The sequence below is a fragment of the Pan troglodytes genome, chromosome 18 (genome assembly GCF_028858775.2).
Source record: "Pan troglodytes isolate AG18354 chromosome 18, NHGRI_mPanTro3-v2.0_pri, whole genome shotgun sequence".
Classification (NCBI taxonomy): Eukaryota; Metazoa; Chordata; class Mammalia; order Primates; family Hominidae; genus Pan; species Pan troglodytes.
The window spans coordinates 18,526,228-18,548,905 of record NC_072416.2 but is presented as its reverse complement, the minus strand read 5'-3'; the positions used below and the strand labels follow the sequence as shown (position 1 = coordinate 18,548,905).

Here is a 22,678-nt window from a genome sequence, read left to right as displayed (position 1 = left end):
ATGCCTGCCCTGACTCCCATGCACTGAGGTGGGGTCCTGGCAGCCACGTGCCTTCTTTTTGTTTTTGGAGACAGAATCTCACTCTGTCGCCCAGGCTGGAGTGCAGTGGCACAATCTCGGCTCACTGTAATCTCCGCTTCCCAGGTTCAAGCAATCCTCTCACCTCAGCCCCCTAAGTGGCTGGGACCACAGGTGCACGGCACCATGCCTGGCAACTTTTTGTATTTTTAGTAGAGATGGGTTTTCACCATGTTGCCCAGGCTGGCCTCGAACTCCTGACCTCAGGCAATCCTCCCACCTTGGTCTCCCAAAGTGCTGGGATTATAGGCGTGAGCTACCGCGCCCGGCCAATAATTTGTTTTTTATTTCCAAGGAGCTGCAGACGTATCTCAATTTTTAAACATCATTCACCACGTAAGAAAGCCGACGGAGCCCCTGGCTTGTTAACTAAAAACAGAAATGGGCCAGTGCTTTGCACTCTTGGTCTTCCAAGAGGGGACACACCACACGACCACCATGGGGTGCCAGAGCAAAGTGGCCAGGCAAGCAGCAGGGGAGGCACCCCAGGCCTGGAAGGCTCAGACCAAGGTGTGGAGGTGGGCAGGGGCTGGGGGTTGCTGAGAAGCAGCAGGAAAACCTGGGGGATGGAGCACAGCAGGAGGGAGGGTCTGCAGTGGTGAGAGGCAGAGAATGGCCCTTTTAGAGATGACAAAATGAGCAGGTAACAACATGGACACAGGAACCATGTTCTCTGCAGCTCTGTGGCTGTGTGGCCTCAGGTAAGTCACTTGGCCTCTCTGTGCCTCCTTTTCTTCAATGATTACCTAGGTATAACAACAAATTCCACCCATGGGCTTGCTGTGAGGAAGAATTACGTGTAAAATGTTTAGCATAGTTCCCAGCATACAGAAAATACTCAAGTTATAGGCCGGGCGAGGTGGTTAACATCTGTAATCCCAGCATTGTGAGAGGCAGAGGTGGGCAGATCACCTGAGGCCAGGAGTTCAGGATCAGCATGGCCAACGCAGCGAAATCCCATCTCTACTAAAAATACGGAAATTAGCCGTGCATGGTGGCAGGGGCCTGCAGTCCCAGCTACTCAAGAGGCTGAGGGAGGAGAATCCCTTGAACTCAGGAGGCGGAGGTTGCAATGAGCCAAGAGTGTGCCACTACACTCTAGCCTGGGTGACAGAGAGAGACTCCATTTCAAAAAAAAAAAAAAAAGAACTTTGAGAGGCTGAGGCCAGCCGATCACTTGAGGTCGGGAGTTAGACACCAACCTGGCCAACATGGTGAAACCCTACCTCGACTAAAAATACAAAAATTAGCCGAGTGTGGTGATATGCACCTGTAATTCCAGCCCCTCAGGAAGCTGAGGCAGGAGAATCACCTGAACCCGGAAGGCAGAGGTTGCAGTGAGCTGAGATCGTGCCACTGCACTCCAGCCTGGGCAAGAGAGCAAGACTCCATCTCAAAAATAAATAAATAAATAAAAAGAAAGAAAGAAAAGAAAGAGAAAATGCTCAGTAAGTGTTAGCTATTGTGCTATTTTCAGTATTATGGCTATCTTGACAGGGACTGTGAACATCTGAATCATCAACTCCCCTCCTCCCAACAGCATGCTCTCTGTCATGTGACTCTGCAGTCATGTGACCACAAAGGTAGAATGTACTTCCTTCTTGGTCCCTTGCCTTTGAGCTTGGCCAAGTGACTTGCTTTGTGAGTAGAAGGGACAGTGTACTTTAAGGGACATTGCATGCTTTTTGGGGGGCCTATCTTGGGCCTCTGCTGCCACCATGAGAAGAGCCCCCCTTTGGAAAGCTGTGGACCCCTCACCCCGGTCCCCAGCAAAAGCTCTGTAAGGGAGACCGGAGCCACACCCACAGCCTGGACCCAAGTTCAGCTGCCCTGCAGCGTGCAGCAGAGCCGCCCAGCTGAGCCCTGCCGGGTCAGCTGATAGCAGCAGACTCACAGACCACTGAGATTGTGAGAGCATTTGTTACGCAGCAACAGCTGACTGATTCAGGGGCCAACATCCAACCTATACTGACCTTCTCGCCAATCTCTGTCCGATCCCCGCTGGGCAGGATTTCCAGGTCTGGGAGGAGGGCACAGGCCTGTATCACGGACCTGTAATATGGTTCCTCCAGCTGACATCCAAAAAGGATGTTTTCTCGGAGAGAATCATTCTGAATCCAGGCCTGCTGTGGCACATAGGCCACGGAGCCCTAAGTTGCAAATGGAGAACTAGGTGAGACAGACACACAGACAGATCTGATCAACGAGACAACAGCTGGCCCACCCGCCTGCTAGGAGGGCCTCACTTCACAAGTCATTTTCATCACAACTATTGCTTTGGCAAGAGGGAAACTGACTCACAAAGGACAACAGATGCCAGGGCTGGGATCAGAACCCACAGCAGGTGAATCACTGACTCCAATATCAGGAGTCAAAGAGTTGATATCCTCGTGGATAAGATTACAGTTATTTACTTAGTAGCTAGCTATTAATCAATGCCTACAGCGGTGATCAAAACCCCTGCTTCCAAAGAGTGGAAGTCCCTCACGTGACGGAAAACTACTTGATTACAGTTACGGTGGACACGAAGATAAAAAGATATATGACACTTTTTAAGAGTCTAACTTGACTAGGCGCAGTGGCTCATGCCTGTAATCCCAGCACTTTGGGAGGCCGAGGCAGGCAGACTGCTTGAGGTCAGGAGTTCAAAGCCAGCCTGGGCAACATAGAGAAATCCCATCTCTAAAAAAAATAGAAAAATTAGCCAGGCATGGCGCTGTGCATCTGTAGTCCCAGCTACTTGGGAGGCTGAGGTGGGAGGATCACCTGAGCCCAGGAAATGGAGGTACCACGAGCTGAGATTGCACCGTGCCACTGCACTCCAGCCTGGACCACAGAGCAAGATCCTGTCTCAAAAAAATTAAAAGACTGACCTAGTTTGGGACATCCGGGAAGGATCTTTGAGGAAATATCCTTGCTAAAAATTGAAGCAAAGACTCCTATATCAAAGCAACCATTTCAAAGGCTTATTTTTATTTCCATATGTCAGGTATCACAAACAGCATGAGAATAAAGGCTAGAGTAAGGATATTTGTTTTGTGTATTTTGCTAATGAAAATGCTGAGGTAGTTAATTCTCTATATATTTATTATGTTTGTAGAAACAAAATCTTGCCATGTTGCTAAGCCTGGTCTCAAACTCCTGGCCTCAAGCAATCCTCCTGCCTTGGCCTCCTGAAGTGCTGGGATTATAGGCATGAGCCATCATGCTCAGCTCAAACATATGTTTAGACAAGAACCAAAAAGTGAAGAATGAGTCAGTTTCACGAGGAGAAGAGGGAAGAGCATTCAAGTCCGAGGGAACAGCACATGCGAAGGCCTGGAAGTGAAAAGTACTTGGCACGTTCAAGGAACAGAAAGGCCAGTGTGACAGGAACATCGATCAATCCTGTGAGGGAACGACTGGCAGAAAACACACCAGGGACAGCAAGGGGGCCTATACGTGGTGGGGAGCATGGGCTTCATCAGAAGGGCAAGGGGAGCCCCTGAAGATTTTTTTTTTTGAAACGAAGCCTTGCTGTCGCTCAGGCTGGAATACAGTGGCAAGATCTCAGCTCACTGCAATCTCTGCCTCCGGGCTCAAGGGATTCTCCTTCCTCAGCCTCCTGAGTAGCTGGGACTAAAGGGCGCACACCACCAGGCCCACTAATTTTTGTATTTTTAGTAGAGACGGGGTTTCGCCATGCTGGTGAGGCTGGTCTCAAACTCCTGACCTCAGGTGATCAACCTGCCTCAGCCTCCCAAACTGCTGGGATTACAGATGTGAGCCACTGCGCCCAGCCAGAAGATTCTTGAATAAGGGAATTCTAGAGAGGGCAAAGCTGACAGCAGGTCCCAGGTACCCTCATTCTTACTCTAAATTCTCAAATAATTAACCTGCTGACTTGAATATCCTAACTTTTAAAAAGCCAAAATGTCAACAGTGGTGCCTTACCATAGAACCCACAGAAAATTCAGACATAATATACACAAACCACACCGACTAAAACATTTGGGAAAAGATAAATATTTTATATACATTTCTAGCACTCCCCTTACCTAGGCAAAACAACCAATAATAAATAATCATCTGGCCTGAAATGCTAATAGTGCCAGGATAGCAGAAAGCTGGGGTTAAGGAAACAGAAAGCAATGTGGATCCCATCGGGATTTGGAATTTTCTTCCATTAATCTAGCTCTCATGGTTCATTCATCTTATTTTATGGCAGGAACTTGAAAGTAATGATAAAACATTTCTTAAAACAACAGTTAAAGGTCATTAATTTGGACCCAACCACAATGTATACTTTCTAAAGGCATTGTATAATCAAAGAAAGGGTTTTGCTCTGAAATAAAAACAATGTCATAAACTAGGCCAGGAGCGGTGGCTCACGCCTGTAATCCCAGCACTTTGGGAAGCCGAGATGGGGAGATCACCTGAGGTTAGGAGTTCTAGACTACCCAGGTCAACATGGTAAAATCCCTTCTTTATGGAAAATACAAAAATTAGCCGGGTGCAGTAATGGTGGGTGCCTATAATCCCAGCTACTCAAGAGGCTGAGACAGGAGAATCGGTTGAACCCAGGAGGCAGAGGTTGCAGTGAGTCAAGACCACACGACTGCACTCCAGCCTGGGCAACAAAAAAAAACTCTGTCTCAAAAAAAACCCCCAACAACAAACAACGTCATAAACTTGACATTCCCAAAGGCAGATTCCAAGAGACAAATGTGCAGTCGCACAGACACTAAAGAGGTGCGGACAAGTACACCTGGGACACATAAGGTTAAACAGTTAATAGATTTTTTCTCCTTGCAGGACTTGTCAGAGCCTTTAATTTGCTAATGTTTACTATAAGTCTCCAAGAGGGAGGGGGCTGGAGTATGCATTATTTCCCACGCTTGTTTGAGCCTGGGGTTCTTTATCGCCCAAATGTCCTGCAAGATGAGCTGGCTGCAGACCACACTCCTGGAAATGCTGGTAGCAAAACTTCCAGGGACATATTGTTACACTAGGAAAAGGCCTTCATGGGGAGTGAACTAAATGCAAACAAAGGCTGTTGATTTCCAGTGGGGATTATTTGTAAAGGAGCCTCTTAAGCTCACTCCTGGGGAATTTCAACTTACTTCAAAGTACACTGTGTATTTAAAAGCAGTAAAACTGCAGTCTCCATATTAAGAATTCAACACTAAAAATTTAAACTGTTCCCTTTAAAAAATGTTCTAAAGAAATATTCCAACCACATAAACATTTTTGTTTTGTTACATTTATAAGAACAGATACTCAGAGATCCAGATCCATAAAGATAAAGAACAATCCAAAAAGACCCAAACAGACCAAGAGACACTCAGTGACAGGCAGAGACGCAAGGGAAGGAGACACAGGCTGCGTACCAGGGAGTCTTCATGTGTCTACTAAGTATTTATGAAGTGGCCAAATGCAGTGGCTCACACCTGTAATCCCAGCACTTTGGGAGACAGAGGTGTGCAGATCACTTGAGGTCAGGAGTTTGAGACCAGCCTGGCCAACATGGTAAAACACCGTCTCTACTAAAAATATATAAAAATTAGCTGGGCATGGTGGCACATGCCTGTAATCCTAGCTACTGGGGAGGCTGAGGGAGAATCGCTTGGACCCAGGAGGCAGAGGCTGCAGTGAGCCGAGATCACGCCACTTCACTCCAGCCTGCGGGACAGAGCCTGACCCTGTCTCAAAAAAAAAATAATAATGATAACAATAATAATAAAATACAGCTTAATAAGGAGATAACAAAATAAATATTTATTAAGTGCCTACTATATACTGGGCACTATTTTAAGTGCTGGGAGACAGATGGAAATAAATGATACCAAAATCCTGCCTTCTAGGACAGCACGGAACAGAACAGAAAGAACGAGAGAGAAAGAGACAGTGGAAAGATACAGGAGGAGGAGGAAAAGAGACGTTGCTGCTTTCGCTTCTGGCACAGGGACAGTCAAAAGAAACACCAACATTTCTGAGCTTTTCCTCAGACCACCAGCTTCCCCACTGCCCCTCCCCGCTGGTCCTCATCCTACCTTGATAGCCACGTGCCCCTCCACTTTGTCCATCTCAGCCAAGAGGGCTGAGAGCAGGGACGACTTTCCGCAGCCCACCTGGCCCACCACGGCCACCAAAGCACCTTCGGGGATGGAGAAGGTGATGCTGAAACGACACAACACACCTGGCTCAGCCACGCTGAATGAGGCCTGCCGGGCTAATGCCCATGGCCACCGAGCCTCAATTTACCCCAAGTAGAGAAAGAGAAAGACAGACAGAAGGCAAGACTATACTAAACACTGAAGGCCTCAACATTCCTCCCATTTCTACTGCTGAGTTCAGTTCAGTGACCCGTCTCAGGGGGCCTCCAGGTGGGAGGCAGGTGACAGGTGTCCCTTAGAGAAGAGAGGCAGGGAGTAACCTGAGGGATCCTGTCACAGTGGGCTTCTGGAACAGTTTTTGCCCCTCGGAGAGGCAAAAACTTCACTGGGGGCACGACGCAAGGTCTGAAAGGAGAGGACACCTCAAGACAAACTGGGGCCGGGCACGGTAGCTCATGCCAGTGCTGGTAATCCCAGCACTTTGGGAGGCCAACGCAGGCGGATCACGAGGTCAGGAGCTCGAGACCAGCCTGGCCAACATGGTGAAACCCCGTTTCCACTAAAAATATAAAAATTAGCCAGGCGCGGCGGCAGGGCCTGTGGTCCCAGCTACTCAGGAGGCTGAGCCACAAGAATCACTTGAACCCAAGAGACGGAGGTTACAGTGAGCTGAGATCGTGCCACTGCACTCCGGTCTGGGCAAGAGCGTTGAGACTCTGTCTCAGAAAATAAATAAACCAAAAAACTCTGACAGAAAAGCAGGCGTGTCCCACACACAGAAACATGGGGAGAGCCGGAGAAAGGTGTAAAGGGGTGAAGGCACAGGGTGTAACCAGGGATGCGATGGCACTGAGGTAGGTAGTGGCCAGACCTGGGAGCACCTTGAAATATGTCCTGGAAGGACGCTGTGCTACGACACCTGAACTCTGCCAGCCGGGAGCCACCAAAGGGTTGAAGAGGGAAACGCATATGAATAAATCTGAGTTGAATTTCAGGAAGATGTCTCTATTGAAATCATCCTTTAACGAACAGCAGAAAGCAAAATAAAATAAGCTCAGCATTCTCCCAGCAAGACCGGCTGTCAATGGGGCAGGTCAACCACAGGCCACTCCCACTGCCGACGGCACCTCCAGAGCAGGGTTTCCATCCTCCCAGGGAAGGGAGGGCACATCCAAACCTTTGCTGGACTCACTTATACGGAATGTGCTTTTATTTTTTATTTATCTGTATTTAGTTACTTAAGTATTTATTTATTTTTTTGAGACAAGAGTCTCACTCTGTGGCCCAGGCTGGAGTACAATGGCTCAATCTTGGCTCACTGAAACCTGTGCCTCCCAGGTTCAAATGATTCTTGTGCCTCAGCCTCCCAAGTAGCTGGGATTACAGGTGAGTGCCACCACATCCAGCTAATTTTTGTATTTTTAGTACAGATGGGGTTTCCCCACGTTGGCCAGGCTGGTCTCGAACTGCTGACCTCCAGTGATCTGCCCGCCTCAGCCTCCCAAAGTGCTGGGATTACAGGCATGCACCACCATGCCCAGCTAATTTTTTTATTTTTAGTAGTGACAGGGTTTCACCATGTAGGCCAGGCTGGTCTCAGACTTCGGACTTCAGGTGATGTGCCCACCTTGGCCCCCCAAAGTGCTGGGATTCTGTGCTTTTTAACTGCCACCTTTCTGATTTCAGAGTATTAGTGGAAATGCTGATAGTCGTTGCTGTCACTGATTGTTTCATTCTTATGACACTGCTGCATGGTGACACTCATCAGGCTTTTTGTTCCTGTGCTGGGAGGGGAAAGGATTATGGGGCCTGAGTGGGCAGGAAGCCCAGTGAGACAGTACCTGCCACTGTCCATGTGAGACTGAAATATTCTTACAGGCTGATGAGAGAAAAGGGTTAGAGAAAGTTTCTGGGGGCTCATGGGGGGAAGGTAACTGAACAGGAAAACCACTGGGTCAGGAAAGGGACACAGATACAGATTAGTTGTGGAGCTCAACAAGACAGAACAGCTACAATTGAAGCAGGCAGGATTTAAGTTAGACATAAGGAAGAACTTCCTAGGCATGCAGTACCCCCATGAATTTTCAATGCAGGCTTTCTACAGATCCTTTTCTCTGGAGAGTATCTCTCCTTCATGATAAAATACAGCAGTGATTTGGCTACCCAGGCATGAGCTAAACCTCTAAAAGGGTCCCATCACCCCTGTGTTTTGCGGATTCCTTAAGGGGGCCTAAAAAGCTGTTGTTCAAGGCCTCTGGTCAGAAAAAAATGAGAGGTGCTTGACAAGTTGCCTGGGGATAAGGTCAATTTCCTAGACATCATGTGCTTTGGAAAGGTAAGGACTGTAGGGTGTGGGGTGCCAGATAGAAAGCTGGCAAGAAAGGGTGAGCTGGGCAGCTGAGGGGCACTGGAGTTCAGCAGCATCACAGCCTCTGACTGAGACTGGCCAATCAGCACACTCAGTGTCTGAAGGCATAGCGATTGCCTCACAGAGGGCACAGGACCCAATCTGGGTCAATAAGAAGCAGGCAGTTCTCCTAACAGTGGGATACACAGTGGGAGCTGTTGGGACCATTTACCATCACAAGGGGAGAGGATGTGTGAGGATAAAGCAGACCAGGAGAAAGTGAAACAAAGAAAATATGAAGAAAGTTCCGATGGCAGAGTCCCTGGATCACACCGCACCTGAAAGTAGAACTTCCCAGTTATGCAAGCCAAGAATCTCCTGTATTGTCTAAGTCTAGCTGTCCAAGGCTGCTGTAACTTACAATCACAGGGAACCCTCTGTGCTAGGCATCTGTGTCTGCTTCTCACGACAGCCTAAGCAGGTGTATCTGCACCCATTGTCCAGATGGGTAAGCTAAGTCTTAGAAAGGCAAAGTGAGTTGTTCAAGGTCACAGAGAGGGAGCACGGTGGGAATTCGAATCCACGTTTGACAAAAGCCCTGTGGCTCTCTCCACGCCATCACGTGTGTCCACGTCCCGGCTTACCCATTCAGTGTGGGAGGGTCGCTCCTGGCCCAGGTGAATGTGGCATTCCTCACGGTGATGCTGTTCGTGCCCCCGCCTACAAAGCACAAAGACATGTCAGGGACAGGCTGAGCTGTGCGACTCCACATGAACAGAACGCTCTCTTTCTCTGCTTGAATGGTTCAACCCCAGAAGCTTGGCACGAATGGCGCTAGGCATTATTATCTGGTGACATCAGCCACGGGTTCTAAAAGAAGAAACTCAACCTGCAGTTTTGGAGGCAGCCCCAGACCCAGAAAGCAGAAGGAAACTGCAAGAAGCTTCGTCCTTGTAAGATGGGGTTGCGCCATCTGGACGATCATCTCGGGAGATGACTGCAGAGGCGGGGGCCGCATGAGAATTACTCAATGCTCTCGATGCCCTGGCCCTTCTCAGGCAGGTTCGGGGCAGCTCCAGCTGGGAGGGCCGAGCAGTGGCCAAGGTCAGTGGGAAACAGCTGGCGTCCACATGCAAACCTCTCTCCACTGGGGTGGCCAGCATCAGACCGCTGGGCCCTCCTTGAGGTTCAAAGGGAGGTGGTTCACCCTTCTCCCCATGTCCTCTGTCTTCCTCCCCCAGCCACACCACTCTACACACAGCACATCACAGCAGATGGATCTTTCTAAAACATCCATCACGATAAACTCAAAAAAAGAGGATACGGAACAGGAAGTGTGGTACGAGGGCACAGGGAAGGGGAGAGTGTTGGAGACAAAGGCCACGTTAACTGGTTCCGTGTTTCTGTCTTCTTCTGAGACAGGATCTGGCTTTTGCACCCAGGCTGGAGCACAGTGGTGCGATCTCGGCTCACCGCAACCTCCATCTCCCAGGCGCAGGCGATTCTCCCACTTCAGCCTCCTGAGCAACTGGGACTACAGGATGTGCACCATCACACTCAGCTAATTTTTTTTTGTATTTTTTGTAGAGATGGGGTCTTGACATGTTGCTCAGCCTGGTCTCGAACTCTTGGCCTCAAGTGATCTGCTTGCCTCGGCCTTCCAAAGTGCCGGGATTACAGGCATGAGACACCATGCCCGGCCAGCTCCACACTTCTAAAGCTCCTAGCACCTCTGTCTTCTTTTACTCTTCTTCCTGTTATTTTCCTTTTACTTCATGTCTCTCACTTAAAACAAAAGCAGGCCAGTCGCAGGGGCTCATGCCTGTAATCCCAACACTTTGGGAGACCGAGGCGGGCAGATCACCTGATGTCAGGAGTTCGAGACCAGCCTGGCCAACGTGGTGAAACCCCATCTCTACTAAAAATACAAACATTAGCCAGGTGTGGTAGCGCATGCCTGTGGTCCCAGCTACTCGGGAGTCTGAGACATGAGAATCGCTTGAAACCAAGGCAGAGGTCGCAGAGAGCCAAGATCGTGCCATTGCACTCCAGCCTGGGCAACAGAGTGAAACTCTGTCTCAAAAAAAAAAGAAAAAGAAAAAGAAAAAACAGAAAAGCAGCTCTCTGAATTATAAGCCACCTTAAGACCATCTGGAGATAATACAGGAGTATTTTTTGTTTAAGTTGTCAAATGAAGAAATAACTTCCTCCATGCATCAAAAAAACAAAAAACCTACAGAGAGAGGAAGGTGCTGGTTAACCTAGATTAACTTTCTCCCTCAGCTCTTCTAAGAGTGGACGTGGAATGAGGAAACTGGGAGTTGCTATTTAAGGAATTTAAGAAAAGCCACTGGAGAGAGAGAGGTTGCAGAGAACGGTTAGCTTGGGAGCTGGGAGCAGCCAAGGGGGCCCCCACTGGCTAGAGCGTGCTAAACATTCCAGGAAGTCCAACCACCTAGGAGGCCACTATTAGGGCAGGAAGGAGGGGCTGGGGTGCGGGCGGCACCCAGGGGCCTAGGGGTTTCCTGATGCTTGCATTGAGCTGTGAACAACTTCAGTAGCAAGAAACCACCCCCGGCCCACCGCCGGCCACCTCAAATTTCAGCCTGTGTTTAGCAGAGAAATTTGACCCCAGAGTAGATGGAATCATTGCCTTATGATGTGAGGAGATGTGGGACACTGGGACAGCAGAAACCAGATGACCACAGCCCAGGGGTGTTGGGAGGAAGAGTCCAGCATCCACTTGGGCCATGGTTCTCAACTGGAGGCAACTGTGTCCCTCAAGGCACATCTGGCAATGTCTGGAGCCATTTTTGGTTGCCAAAATTGGGGTGGATACTACTGTATCTAATGGGTAGAGTCCAGGGTTGCTGCTCAACATCCCACAGTGCACAGGACAGTCCCCAAACACAAAGAACAATGTGTCTCCAGATGTCAGTAGCGCCCAGGATAAAAAACCCCACACCAGGGGGCTGAGCTGAAGATGCAGAGACCATCTCGCTCAGACCAGAGACGTGACAACTCCCAGGATCTGTTTATCATCTTCTGTGCACCAGGTGCTGTGTCAAACATGTCAAACGTTTAGGTGCCACTAAAGATACCTGAGCGCCTGTGAGGTGCCAGACAAAGCTCAAGCGGTATAACCGACGTTTACACACATTCAATCTTCTGACATTGGACTCTGGAGCCAGTCTGTATGGGTTTGAATCCTGGGGCTACCACTTCGTACCTGGGTAGCCACAGGCAAGTTAGTTAACTTCTCTGTGCCTTTGTTTGTTTTTTGAGACAGGGTCTCACTCTGACACCCAGGCTGGAGTACAGTGGCATGATCATAGCTCACGATAGCCTTGAACTCCCGGGCTCAGCCAATCCTCCTGCCTCAGCCTCTCAAGTAACTAGGACTACAGGTGCACCACCATGCCTGGTGAATTTTTTAATTTTTGTAGAGACGAGGTCTCACTACATTACCCAACGTGGTCTCAAACTCCTGGCCTCAAGCAATCCTCCAGCCTTGGCCTCCCAAAGTACTAGGATTATAGGTACGAGCCACTGCACCCAGCCTGTGCCTCACTTTTTCTTCTGTAAAAGAAGGCTGACAATCATGCAATCAACTTCAGAGGGCTGTGATGGGGTGTCTATGAGGCAGTGCACACAGAGCACTTCTCACAATGCTTGGCACATAGTAGGTACTCAGTAAATCTCAGTGAGGCAACACCCTATGGCCAGGAAGAGCATGGACTCTACCGATGGGCTGTGGGTGTGAATGCTGGTTCTTCTTTTGATCAGCTGTGCAATCTCAGGCAAGTTTCAGAGACCAGTTTCTTCATCTGGAAAATGGGGGCTTCCATCACCCTCCTCCAGGGGTACCATGGTGAGTAATGGACAAGTTGGGACACTGACATCCTTGGAACGGAATCTGCATGACAGAGGCTTTATAAGTGAACGTGTCACTGCACTTAGTGCCATTAATATTTATTATTATTATTATTTTTTTTTTTTTTGAGATGAAGTCTCACTCTTTGCCCTGGCTGGAGTGCAGTGGCGCAATCTTGGCTCGCTGCAACCTCCGCCTCCTGGGTTCAAGTGATTCTCCTGCCTCAGCCTCCTGAGTAGTTGGGATTACAGGTGCCCAACACCATGTCCAGCTAATTTTTGTATTTTCAGTAGAGACGGGGTTTCACCATGTTGGCCAGGCTGATCTCGAACTCCTGACCTCAAGTGATCCACCTGCCTCAGCTCCCCAAAGTGCTGGGATTACAGGCGTGAGCCACTGTGCCCGGCCTAATATTTATTATTAAGTGCCTAGAGAGATGGTTACAAACAACATCCCTGGCTCAGGGGGATGGGCTAGGAAACGATAAATTAACAAGCTACAAAACAAACAAACCTGCCAATAAAAATGCATGGCCAGGTGCAGTGGCTCACATCTGTCATCCCAGCACTTTGGGAGGCTGAGGCAGAGGGATCATTGAGCCCAGGAGTTCAAGACCAACTTGAGGAACAAAGCAAGACCTTGTCTCTCCAAATAAAAAAATTTAATATTGGAAAAAAAAAAAAAACGCCAGGAGAAGTGGCTCATGCCTATAAGCCCAGCACTTTGGGAGGCTAAGGCAGGTGGATTGCTTGAGCTGAGGAGTTCGAGACCGGCCTGGACAACATGGTGAAACCCTGTCTCTACAAAACATACCAAAATATTATCCAAGTATGGTGCTGTGTGTGCCTGTAGTTCCAGCTACTTGGGAGGCTAAGGTCAGAGGATCACCTGAGCCCGCGAAATCAAGGCTGCAGTGACAGCTGTGACTGCGCCACTGCACTCCAGCCTGGGAAATGGAATGAGATCCTGTCTCAAAAAAAAAAAAAAAAAAAATCCAAGTAACACTCAGCCAAAGAAAGGTACTTTTGTTTCCCTTATCTAGATAAAACTGAGGCTCAGACCTAAGTCTACACAGCTTGTGGGTGATGGAGGCTGGCCAGCCTCCAGAGTTCTCATTTAGCCCAGAATAGAATCAAGGTCAAAGCCTTGGAAAGTGACTCCCAGGGGGAAGCCTCAAGCAGCTGCTGCCCCTCAGCAAGAAAACAAAAATGCAAGTGCAAGTTCACCCTCCTGGGAAGTGTGAGACAGGACAGAAGCCCCAGGAGGCCACGCTTCTCTTCCCTTCTGCAGGCTCTGCAGAACCCTTGTCCCCCGGGGTCTCGCAGACAAGCGGCTGGGCAGAGTCAAACCTGAGGGCAGCCAAGGGAAAGAAATGCAACTAGGGAGGACCCAGTGGGAGATGGGAAGGCGGCCACTTCCAGAAGCCAGGACCGAACACACACATACCGTCTTTGACAGGCCGTCGCTCGATGCTGTCAGGTTCCAGCTCCTCATGGGAGAGAAAGATCCTCAGGCGTTTGAGGGAGACACTCGCCTATACAGAGAGCAATGGCAGGGCAGAGTTATTTTTAAAAAGCATTTTTGCAAAACCAACCAAGGTTAACTTTCAAGGGTTTCCCCGGGTGTGGAGGGGCACATACCCTCCCTTACTTCTGAAGGTCCCACATTTCTTAGAACCAGTGTATACTTTAGAATTGAACAAAACAAAACAAAACAAAAAAAGAAACAGGTTTTGGTTCTGCTTTGTTTTAAAAGCCCACAAAAGGTATTTCAGAAAAAATGGGCGAATGGCTGGGCATGGTAGCTCAAACCTGTAATCCCAGCACTTTGGGAGGCCGAGGCAGGCAGATCACTTGAGGTCAGGAGTTTGAGACCAGCCTGGCCAACATGGTGAAACCCCGCCTCAGCTAAAAAAAAAAAAAAAAAAAACATAAAATTAGCCTGGCGTGGTGGCACGCACCTGCAATCCCAGCTACTCAGGAGGCTGAGGCAGAAGAATCACTTGAACCTGGGAAGGCAGAGGTCGCAGTGAGCCAAGATCATGCCACTGCACTCCAGCCTGGGCGACAGAGTGAGGCTCCATTTCAAAAAATAAATAAATAAAAATAAAAATAAAAGAAGAAAAGGGCAGAGGCCTGGTGGAAAAGGGACTCTGGAAACGTAACAGCAAATGCAACAGAGCCAATTCAAACAGCCCAAAGGGACAGGCATTTCTGAGATATTCCAGAAAACTTGGATATGGGCTGAGTATTATTGTAAAAACTTATTGTTAGTTTGCTTAGACATGATGATGGTATTACATTATGTAGGAAGAAATGCATGCTGAAATATTTGTGGGTAGAATGTAAGGGGTCTGAGATTTGCTTTAAAATTATTTGGCAAAGAAAGGAAAGAATGAAGGGATAGATAGCAGAGTTTAGCATTAAAAACAAATGAAGGGAAAGAGGGACAAGGGAGGGATACTGAAAAAGAATGAGATAAATCAACTGTGGCAAAATGTTTTGGGTTTTTTTTGTTCGTTTTTGAGATGGAGTCTCGCTCTGTCACCCAGGCTGGAGTGCAGTGGCGCAATCTCGGCTCACTGCAAGCTCCACCTCCCGGGTTCACAACATTCTCCTGCCTCAGCCTCCCGAGTAGCTGGGACTACAGGCACCTGCCACCACACCTGGCTAATTTTTTTTATATTTTTAGCAGAGACAGGGTTTCACCGTGTTAGCCAGGATGGTCTCGATCTCCTGACCTCGTGATCCGCCCACCTCAGCCTCCCAAAGTGCTGGGATTACAGGCATGAGCCACTGCACCCAGCCTTGGTTTCTTTATTTGAGACAGAGTCTTGCTCTGTTGCCCAGGCTGGAGTGCAGTGGTGCAAACATAACTCACTGCAGCCTCAAACTCCTAGGCTCAAGCGATCCTTCTGCCTCAGCCTCCCATGTAGTCACTGCAGGTGTGCACCCCACACCCATTTTGTTATTTTTTGTAGAGTAAGGGTCTCATTGCCCAGGCTGATTTTGAACTCCTGGACTGAAGCAATCCTACCACCTCAGCCTCCCACAGTGCTGGGATTACAGGCGTGAGCCACTGCACCCAGCCAAAAAATGCCGATGTTGAATCTGAGTGATGTGTACACGGGGTTCATGTTGTATTATTTCCTTTCTTAGAGACTGAGTCTCACTCAGTCGCCCAGGCTGGAGTGCAGTGGCACAATCTCGGCTCACTGCAACCTCGGCAACCTCCACCTCCCGGGTTCAAGAGATTCTCGTGTCTCAGCCTCCAGATTAGCTGGGATTACAGGCACCAACCAACACATCTGGCTAATTTTTGTATTTTTAGTAGAGACAAGGTTTCCCCATGTTGGCCAGGCTGGTCTCGAACTCCTGACCTCAGCTGATCTGTCTGCCTTGGTCTCCCAAAATGCTGGGATTGAAGGTGTGAGCCATCATGCTTGGCTTTTTTTTTCTTTTTCTTTTTCTTTTAATGCCAGTTTACAAGCTTTAAGCTATTCTACTTCTGTGTACACTTGACATTTTTCATAATAAAATGGATTTTTTTGTTTTTGACAAAGCCTGCAATCAGCCTTGTACTACCAAATTTTAAGGTTGATTTGCCTATGTAGTTAAAATGGAGTTTTCAAAAGGGATGTTCGCAATGCTCGGAAAAAGAATGTGAAAATAGTGCAGAAAAGTGACAGGAGCTTCCAGTAGTGCCCAAGTGTGACAAAACAGAAAGCCACCCCTCCTTACACAGTCAATGGCAGGAATTTTAGAGATTCTACAGGGTCTATATTGTTTCTAAAAAATAAAAACAAAAAACAAAAAAAACAGGGTCTTACTCCCTTCACCCAGGCTGGAGTGTAGTGGTGTGACTATGACTCACTGCAGCCTCAACTTCCCAAACTCAGCTGATCCTCCCACCCCAGCCTTCTGAGTAGCTGGGAGTACAGGGGCACACCACCATGCCTGGTTAATTTTCAAATATATATATATATATATATATATATATATATATATATATATATATATATGTTTATTTATTTATTTTATTTATTTATTTATTTTTTTACATACAGGGTTTTACCATATTGCCCAGGCTAGTCTCAAACTCCTGGGCTTAAGAGATCCACCTGCCTTGGCCTCCCAAAGTGCTGGGATTACAGGCATGTGCCATCATGCCCGGCCGTAAGGTTGGGGTTTTTCTTTTTTTTTTTTTTTTTAATTTTGAGACGGAGTTTTTGCTGTGTCACCCAGACTGGAATGCAATGGCACGATCTTGGCTCACTGCAACCTCTTCCTCCTGGGCTCAAGCAATTCTCCTGCCTCAGCCTTCCGAGTAGCTGGGATTACAGGGACCCGCCACCACACCTGGCTAATTTTTGTATTTTTAGTAGAGATGAGGTTGCACTATGTTGGCCAGGCTGGTCTCGAACTCTTGACCTCAGGTAATCTACCCGCCTCAGCCTCCCAAAGTGGTGGGATTACAGGCATGAGCCACTGCGCCCGGCTGTAAGGTTGGGGTTTCTCAAAGCGTGGGTGGTCAAGACCTATCAGTGGGTTGTAAAATCAATCAAGTCAGACAAGAGCTACATTTTTGAAAAAAAGGATAGGAATGGCGGAGGAATAGGCTGAAGAGAACAGAGTATTTCGGAAAGATTCTTCCAGAGCATGGGAAAGCCCTGCTGCATTAAACTTGATTCATATACTCAAGTGCGAGTTCTCTGTCAAGAAGTCAAATGCGTTTTCTTTCTTTCAGGCATGACCAGACGAAAGCATGGCAGCCTTTGTCCAGGCCTCATGGAGCCCGACCGGGAGTGTGATCTAGAGGCTGCGCTCGGGGGCACTTCCATGCTTTTGTGGCCTAGAACCCCAAGGCCCCCTCTCGGAAGTCGCCCCAGCTTCCCCCTGTACCTGCACGATGCTGCTGATGACCATGGGGAGAATGTTCAGGGGAAACCGGAGGATGTTGAACAAGGCCAAAGACACGAAGGCTGTCTGGGCATCCAGGATGTTGTTCTCGTCAATGGTCACGTAGACGGCAAACGTGCACAGGGCCACCTGCAAGCAGAACGCCCAGTGCTGACTGCTGTGCCCTGAGTGAGAGTCATCATCCTAGGAGCAGTGACAGGCCCTGGAGACGCGCTTGGGCCCTCCCCAGGTGGCCACAACTGACCAGCTGCTGGAGCTCGTGGAAAAACCTGGGGCAGTATCTGGCACATGGCAGGTGCTCACTAAACACTCCGGGAATGAACTGGATAAATCAACGACCGGGAGCCCAAAGAGCCGGCCTCTCCCATCAACTTTCTCAGCGATGTCCTAGAGGGGCATTCTTAGTATTCCTCAAAAGCACCAAGCACAATCCCCAAGCCAGGCCTTTGCCCCTGCCGTTTCCTCTGCCTGAAACCATCTTCCATCCAGGGGGCCACCTGACTCCTCCCTCTCACCATTCAAGGGAGCTGCCTCTCCCACTTTACCCAAATAGCCCTGCCATCTGGCCATCGGCCCATGTATTTTCAGGGTCTCAGCACTGCCATTTCATTGTCACTTCCTGGAAGGTCATACAGCTTAAAAATAAAAACCATACACTTTGCCATATTTCCGCTGTGGGACCCTGGTTGAGTTATTTCACCTCTCCAGGCGAGCCCCTATTTTCTCATCTATAAAATGGAAGTCATGATAGGCTTTTAAGGGCTGTTGGCACTTATGTAGGGTGCTTATTTGCACAGGGCCCAAGCACAGTAAAACTCAACAGATGGCAGCTGTTTTTATTTCTTGTTAGAAGATTTGGTCCAAATTCCTTAGATCATTCTTCCAAGGAATCTATTAACATGGTCACACAAGCGAGAGCCCGGTCCCACAGGAAGCCAGAGCTGGTTCGTGTTCTGGCTCTGACATTAACAAGACAGATGACGCTGAGCCATGGCACAGAAATTTTCCAGGCTCCGATGTCAAGAGGGAGGCAAGGTGCTCAAAACGACAGGGACACATGATCCCTGGGTGCAGTGGTGCAATCATGGCTCGCCACAGCCTCCACCTCCCGGGCCCAAGCATTCCTCCCACCTCAGCCTCCCGAGCAGCTAGGACTATAGGCGCATACCACCATGCCCGGCTAATTTTTTTATTTTTGTAGGGACAGGGTCTCCCTATGCTTCCTAGGCTGTTCTCGAACACGTGGGCTCAGGCCATCTGCCTGCCTCGGCCACCTAAAGTGCTGGGATTACAGGCATGAGCCACTGCACCCATCCTGGCTCCCATCTTCTAAGCGGTAACGCAACACTGGCATCTTACCTAAAGATACTTTTTTTTTTTTTTTTTTTTTGAGACAGTCTCATTCTTTTGCACAAGATGGAGTGCAGTGGTGCGATCGCAGTTCACCGCAACCTCTGCCTCCCAGGGTCAAACGATTCTCATGCCTCAGTCTCCAAGTAGCTGGGATTATAGGTGCCCGCCACCATGCCCGGATAATTTTTTTCTATTTTTCTTAGTAGAGATGGGGTTTTGCCATGTTGGTCAGGCTGGTCTTGAGCTCCTGGCCTCAAGTGATCCGTCTGCCTCGGTCTCCCAAAATGCTGGGATTACAGGTGTGAGCCTTTACTTTACAGAGATATTCTTTATTCAAAAGGGTCTACATGTATCTACATGATAGACTTCTCAACCATAAAAAGGAGTGAAATTCTTATACATGCTAAAACATGGATAAACCTTGAAAACATCACGCTAAGAAACCAGTCAGATGGCCAGGCGGGGTGGCTCACACCTGAAATCCCAGCACTTTGGGAGGCTGAGGCAGGCGGATCACCTGAGGTCGGGAGTTCCAGACCAGCCTGACCAACATGGAGAAACTCCGTCTCTACTAAAAATACACAATTAGCCAGGAGTGGTGGTGCATGCCTATAATCCCAGCTACTCAGTAGGCTGAGGCAGGAGAATCGCTTGAACCTAGGAGGCAAACGTTGTAGTGAGGCAAGGTCATGCCATTGCGCTTCAGGTGGGCAACAAGGGAGAAACTTCGTCTCAAAAAAAAAGAAACAGTCAGAAAAGGCCACCTGTTGTTTGATTCCATTTATATGAAATGTCCACAGTAGATAAACAGAGACAGACAGAAAGCAGATTACTGGTTGCCTGGGATGGAATGGAAGATTTGGGGAGCAACTGGTAACAGGTACAGGGTTTCCTTTTGGGGTAATGAAAACGTCCTGGAATTAGTGGTGACTGTCATTATCATTTATACAAAAAACCCACTGGGTGAGCATCACACCACCTACACAAAAGCCCACTGGGTGACCTTCACACCACCTACACAAAAACCCACTGGGTGAGCATCACACCACCACACATCACACAAAAAAACCACTGAATTGCACACTTTTAAATGGTGAATTATACCTCCATTAAAAAAATAAATTTCGATCGGCATGGTAGCCCATGCCTGTAATCCAAATGCTTTGCAAGGCCGAGGAGGGAGGATCACTTGAGGCCAGAAGTTCGAGCTGAGCCAGGGCAAAAAAGCAAGGCTGTGTCTCTACAAAATTTTTTAAAAAATAAGCCAGGTGGTTGGGCTCAATGGCTCATGCCTGTAATCCCAGCATGTTGGGAGGCCAAGGCAGGTGGATCTCCTGAAGTCAGGAGTTCAAGACCAGCCTGTCTGACAGGGCAAAACCCTGTCTCTACTAAAAATACAAAAATTAGCCGGGTGTGGTGGCACATGCCTGTAGTCCCAGCTACTAGGGAGGCTGAAGTAGGAGAATCACTTTAACCCGGGAGGTGGAGGTTGCAGTGAGCCAAGATTGCACCATTGCACTCCAGCGTGTGTAACATAGCAAGACTCCGTCTCAAAACAATAATAATATTAATAAATAAGTCAAGCATAGTGGCATGCACCTGTAGTCCTAGCTACTAGGGAGGCTCAGTGAATGTCTGCTGGGTAGATGATGGATGGGTGGGAGTGGATAAATGGGTGGGGACAGGGTAGGTGAATTTGCCTGAGGGCAGAAGAGCACATCACAGGTGTCTCTTCAGCAGTGAAGCAAACCAGGCCTCAGGCATCTCACCACCAAAACGTACCAGCCCCCTTGGTGAGCCAAGCACCAATCAATGCCGGCTGCTGGCAGCACAGGGCACACACAGAGAGGGGACAGGACAACATCATGCGGCCCCTTTCAGGTCCATGGTCCTGGCTTCTCCAGAAGGAGGAGGTCATCTAGCCATCCACCCCTCGGGTATTAACTGAGCATCCATCATGCGCTGGGGACTGAGGTGGGCTTGGCAACCCTGAGACACACAGTCTAGTGGAAGGACAGGCTTTAACAGGTTCCCTACAGGCAGTGTTTGGAAATCCGAAGAGGCTGGTAGGACGGGCACAATGACTGGGGCTCCAGGCAGCAGGAGGCTGGAGTTCACCTTGTAATAGGCGAGGGTCAAGGGTGCAAAAGTCCTTCATACACAGTGAGGAGCACCTGTCCCCTAGGTGCCTTTTCTGAGAAACGTGGAAAACCAATGAATGGAACAGCCCACCCCCTAAAAATCCTGATGCCCTGTGTGCAGTTATCTGCTCTTACTGCCTACCTGGCATCTATTACTCTGTTTATGGCAACATGCAATTTTCTCTGGGGGAACTGAACTTCTTCCAGTGTCAACCTATGAGCTTCAGCCACAGATGAACCTCCTCCCTCACCCCCTACCTTGGCCCCAAGCCCTGAAAGACATGACCTAGCCCTGGCTGACCCAAGCATCCTACCTCCCTGGCCTCAGTGACTGGCTCAGGAAGAAGCATGTGATCGACCACAACCAATGAGACTCAATCCCATAGCTTTGCAGGAAATATTAGGGGAAAAGAGTAAGACTCTCTGTTCACAGGGGTTGCTGAGGTGACAGGATGATCAGGAAACTGCCAGCTAATAAAGAAACCACCATCAAGAAAGCAGAGCTGAGAGTCAGAGACGTTGTTATTCCCAACATTATCTTGGGAACTCCTAGATCCAGCCATGCCTGGAACCCCATTCATGCCTGGAACCCCATTCATGCTTAAAAGTCTTTTTCTAGACTTTTTAGTTTTGTGACTCAAAAATCCCCCTCTTCTCGTACTCTAGTTGATTTAAGCTAGGTTTCTGTTATTTGCAAGACAGTTCCTAATTAATATGATTTATTTCAACCTCTCAGTCATTCATGTATTTATTCATTTACCTACATACATTTACACAGCATGAACTATTTGACAAGGTCCCTATGCTTTGCTGGTACAAGCACAAAATGACAAGGTCTGACTGGGCGTCGTAGCTCACACCTGCAATCCCAGCACTTTGGGAGGCCGAGGTGGGCGGATCACTTGAGGTCAGGAGTTTGAGACCGGCCTGGCCAACATGGTGAAACCCCATCTCTACTAAAAAGACAAAAAATTAGCCGGGTGTGGTGGCGCACACCTGTAATCCCAGCTTTTCGGGAGGCTGAGGCAGGAGAATCAGCTGAACCCGGGAGGTGGAGGTTGCAGTGAGCTGAGATTGTGCCATTGCACTCCAGCCTGGGCGGCAGAATGAGACTCCGTCTCAAAAATACAGAAATGTATAAATATATAAATAAATAAAATGACATGGTCGTGGCCGTGTCTCCATGGGCCCTAGGATATGATCAGCAGAGAACTACAGGACAGATCATTACCACAGAGAATGATGAACTATTCTAACAAAGGGAGATTCAGGGTAAACAGAAGGCAAGAAGCTCACAAATCATCCAAGACAGAAAATGTTAAATATTGACGGCTGCCTGGCGATGCTATTTTAGGAAAGTGCATTAGGTGGACGTGGTAAATGCCAGGTTTGCCATTCCAGAAAAACAGTCCCATCAGTCCCTGGATGGCATCCCTGGCCTTCTCCGGCCTCTGTGTTCCATCACACCTACCGCTGGGTAAACACCTCATCGTCTTTGAAGCACAGGAATGCACACCAGTGGAAAAAACACTCAGGCACCTTCCAGGGGAACTGAAGGCCACATATTTTATCCTAATGTAGTCAGAGGCTTCGATGCCTCGGCCAGGACAAGGTCTCCCCAGCTGACACCCAGGCCCATCTGTTTCTTGCCAAACAGCTCAACAAACTCTGTCTCTGGAAACTCCGGGAAACTAAATGGCAAGAAAGGTCAAGAAAAGGTTAAGTAAAGCCGGTAGCCGGGTTCAGTATTTCACATCTGTAATCCCAGCTACTCCAGAGGCTGAAGCAGGAGGATCGCTTTAGCTCAGGAGTTGGAGGTTGCAGTGAGCCGTGATCAAGCCACTGTACTCCAGCCTGGGCAGCAAAACAAG

At 48.6% G+C, this 22,678-nt stretch overlaps 1 protein-coding gene across 29 annotated transcripts in view; it reads right to left on the bottom strand.

Moving 5' to 3' along the window:
* ABCC1 (ATP binding cassette subfamily C member 1) overlaps positions 1-22,678 on the bottom strand; it is a 187,263-nt gene that overhangs the window by 57,173 nt on the left and 107,412 nt on the right. For 19 of the 29 annotated variants that reach the window (XM_054668955.2, XM_016929507.4, XM_016929518.4 and 16 more), the window contains 5 exons: positions 17,296-17,442; positions 13,841-13,928; positions 9,165-9,240; positions 6,111-6,237; positions 2,052-2,228 (listed from right to left, as the gene is read on the bottom strand). In XM_054668955.2, coding sequence (XP_054524930.1) covers positions 2,052-2,228; positions 6,111-6,237; positions 9,165-9,240; positions 13,841-13,928; positions 17,296-17,442 — 615 coding nt within the window. The remainder of the gene's footprint in view (positions 1-2,051; positions 2,229-6,110; positions 6,238-9,164; positions 9,241-13,840; positions 13,929-17,295; positions 17,443-22,678) is intronic. The other 10 variants (XM_063796774.1, XM_016929511.4, XM_063796766.1 and 7 more) reach the window with 2 other exon arrangements.